Here is a 3387-nt window from a genome sequence, read left to right on the forward strand (position 1 = left end):
TGGTTTCGATTATGGTAAAAATTATGGTCTTCTTTTTTCTTCTTGAAGCCTTAACATGGTTGTTATAACAAGAATGGAATGTTCTGTAGACAGCATAATAAAGAAACATCGCAAATTTAACATCGCAGGAAATACTTTCTGAGCATGAGTGTGAACTGTCGACGTATGGAAGCATTAACTTCAGCAGTCAGTGTCTGTGGAATCCAGAACATCTGCATCTCATCAGCGGCTGACATGATAATATATGCACCAGTGCAGTTTACAGCCGGCTGTATTATATATTAGCCTCTTATCAGCACCTATTAGTCAGAGCCATCACTCTCCTTTAACAAGATCCTGAGTGGTTTCCAGAGAAAACGCTCGCTCCTGGTTTTTTTTTTTTGGTTTTTTTATGCAGCGAGCAGCGCAGCCTCCGGCTTTGTTTACTGTTGACAATATCTACATGGAGAGGTATAATGGGATCTGGAGTGACTGCGCAAAAGCCTGATTATGGTCTGTGGCCGTGTGCCTTTCAATTAGAGAGTCGATTAAATAAATGGGTTTTGTCGCCATGCTGAGGGAGAAGATACGGGCGAAAATACTTTCAACCTAATCCTGCTGTGGAACTACTTCGTCCGAGAGCGAGAGTGAAAACTGACGCAGTACTACATCAAACAAGGGGTTTGACTTTGAAACACTGCTGCAACTGGGATTATTTGAGAATAACTGCAGAAAATACTTCTTGATCAATTTTTCTTTTAAATATTTTAATCTACTAGGCAAAATTATTTATCATATTAATGAATTGTGTAATTATGTTCTCACACTGTACTGCCAAACACTAGAGTGATTTCTTACCTTATCTTTTTTCTTAAATTATTAAAATTTTCTTAGTTGGCCGGAAAACCTTTTTTTATTTATTGCAAATCAATTTTCTGTGTTTGTTAATGCACGACAAGTGGAACAATTAAATACCCCTCCGCAAGGTGACAACGTACGACTCATCTAAAAAACAAAAGAGAATCAGAGCTGTAGAAGATTTTTGTGTCTTTCTTCAATTCCTGCAAGTGTAACAGTGTTGTCTTCAACTAAACAGACCGAGATTTTGGTGAATTGCGAGTACCTTTGAACTAAAAGAGTTTTATATTTTATTACATATACTATATGTGGGGGTTTTTGCTTGGCAGTGTGGAGTGGACCCCAGAAAAAGGTTGGGAAACACTGCACGTTATTTACACATAAATAACGTGCAGTGTAACTGCAAGTAAAAGTTTCAGTTTCACTGAAGAACCTCAAGCTAGAAATACAGCACCAGCTTCAACTGACAGTACTAAGACTGTAGCACTCTCTCTCTCTCTTTCTCAGAAGCAGAGGGCAGCCAAACAACTGCTTCACAATTGACTAAAACAGAGGCATAAAACGACAGAAAAGCTGAAACTTAAATGACACTAACAGCAAAAGGATGAACAAAGACACAACATCCGGCTTAAAGTTTCAACCTTAGCCTCAGAAATCTCCTTTAATCTGTTCACAAGTACAACTTCTATTTTGAAAGATGAACCAAACAGACACTGCTACACCGTTAGAAACTGACGACACCGTGCTGTTACATTGCACATCGTAGTGGAACTCCATTATCAAAGTCTGTGTAAGAGGCAGCAGCAGCTCCACACACTCACTGTGTGAACAACAGATGTTTCCAGAACTCTCATCGCAGCTGTGTCCAAATGTAAATTCAGGAGTTTAAAAGCAAACAAACACTGCCTCCTGTTTCTCTCTGAGCAGAAAAGTTCTAACTAATTAAACGAAAAAAAAGTTTTTACACACAAGAAACAAGACTTTGGAGACTAACCATACCTCCACTCATCTTGCAGCCAACTGCAGCTCATCAGGTCTGGGCGGGGTCACACCCTGAACAGTCTGTTAACCTGATCCTCCGTGACTTTAGACGAAGATCCATGAGTTCCAACGAGGGATTGAACCAGGGATCTCTTTTGCAGTTTTGCAAGAATTACAGTGTTTTACATAAAGTTTGTACCAGCGGCTGTGAAGGTTTTGATGTAAGTGGCTTGACAACAACAGTTTCAGAAACCCAGGATAGGGGGCGCAACATTTAGTTTCACTGCTGTAGGACAAAATCCTCAACCACGTGTCCACTGTGTGGCACTTTATCAGATACTGATCTCTGGTAAAATAATGTCCCTCCAACTGATTAGATTAGATCAGATCTTTAGAACTTGAATGAATCCCTTGAGAGTTCCCTTGGGAAATTAAGGATTATAGTACAGTAACTAGTACTGGTCTGTTTACTGTTTCACCAGAGTATTTATTCCTTTCTTACAGCCTGGAACCGATCCCTGTCTTGTTCATGAATTCCGTGAATATAAGTGTAACCCAGTTTTTTTGTCATGTTCCTGTGACTAAAACTGTTCTCTGAACTGTTCCCAGTTAAACTCAGCAGCATCACTTATTCAACTCATGAATTGTTAACTGACCGACCGCTGCAGAACTGTTTTACTCTAAACACACTGTTCCAGTTTTTAGGGTTAAAAACTGGCAGCTCATGATCCCAGAACTCTTCTGTTGTCGGAGTGGGTTTTCACGCACGGATGCCTTGGCACGGATTCTGCTTTGGCTCGAAGTCCGTGCAGACCCAGACATGTACAAACAGTCAGTAAGACCGGGTTGAGCCGGTTAGGACTCACCTTCCAGGACGGTGAGCTTGGCACTGGTGTTGATCTCCCCTACACTGTTGGTGGCTGTACATTCATAGATGGCTTCATCCCGGTGAGTCCTCAAAGGCTGGATCCGCAGCACTGAGCCGGAGCCGTCGTCAAACTCGATCACCTGCAGGGATGACGGAGCAGCGGCATTAAAGGCCTCACCATGTGATTTCAGGTCCAAAAGTCACATTTGTTTCATTTTCTCTGCCGCAACGTTTAACCACAAGAGGTCACTTTTCTGGTAACTATGCCAGGGTTTAAAATTAATCCTAGAAATTTGTTTATTTACTGTTAGAGCCAAAAGTAACTTTTTGGCCCAAATGGAATTTAAAGTTGGACAATGAAAACAAAAATATATCTTTTAAAAAAGAAAGAAGAAATGCAACAATATCTCTCTCTATAATGTCTATATATATTATATTTAGACATGTATATAAATATTTATACTATACTCTATACTGGATGAGTGTGTATACACATATATATATTTGTTTTTTACAAGTTGATCTTACAGGATTTCTTAGATCAGATGGTCTACAGTCGGAGGTGAGGCTCCTGTAGTGACTGAAGGAGACTGTCAGTGTCGAGCTTGAGTGGCTAACAGGTATGTGACGCTGCATGGGAGGCTCAGAGGTTAGGACCAGCTTCTGCTGCACTGCATGTGTGTGTGTGACAAGAATCACAT

General features: G+C 40.6%; 1 protein-coding gene across 10 annotated transcripts in view; it reads right to left on the reverse strand.

Moving 5' to 3' along the window:
- ptprfa (protein tyrosine phosphatase receptor type Fa) overlaps nucleotides 1-3387 on the reverse strand; it is a 200737-nt gene that overhangs the window by 122468 nt on the left and 74882 nt on the right. For all 10 annotated transcript variants that reach the window (XM_025054285.1, XM_025054288.1, XM_025054284.1 and 7 more), the window contains one exon: nucleotides 2685-2826. In XM_025054285.1, the coding sequence (XP_024910053.1) occupies nucleotides 2685-2826 (142 nt within the window). The remainder of the gene's footprint in view (nucleotides 1-2684; nucleotides 2827-3387) is intronic.

This window comes from Cynoglossus semilaevis, chromosome 2 (genome assembly GCF_000523025.1).
Source record: "Cynoglossus semilaevis isolate Cse_v1.0 chromosome 2, Cse_v1.0, whole genome shotgun sequence".
In the NCBI taxonomy this organism is placed as follows: Eukaryota; Metazoa; Chordata; class Actinopteri; order Pleuronectiformes; family Cynoglossidae; genus Cynoglossus; species Cynoglossus semilaevis.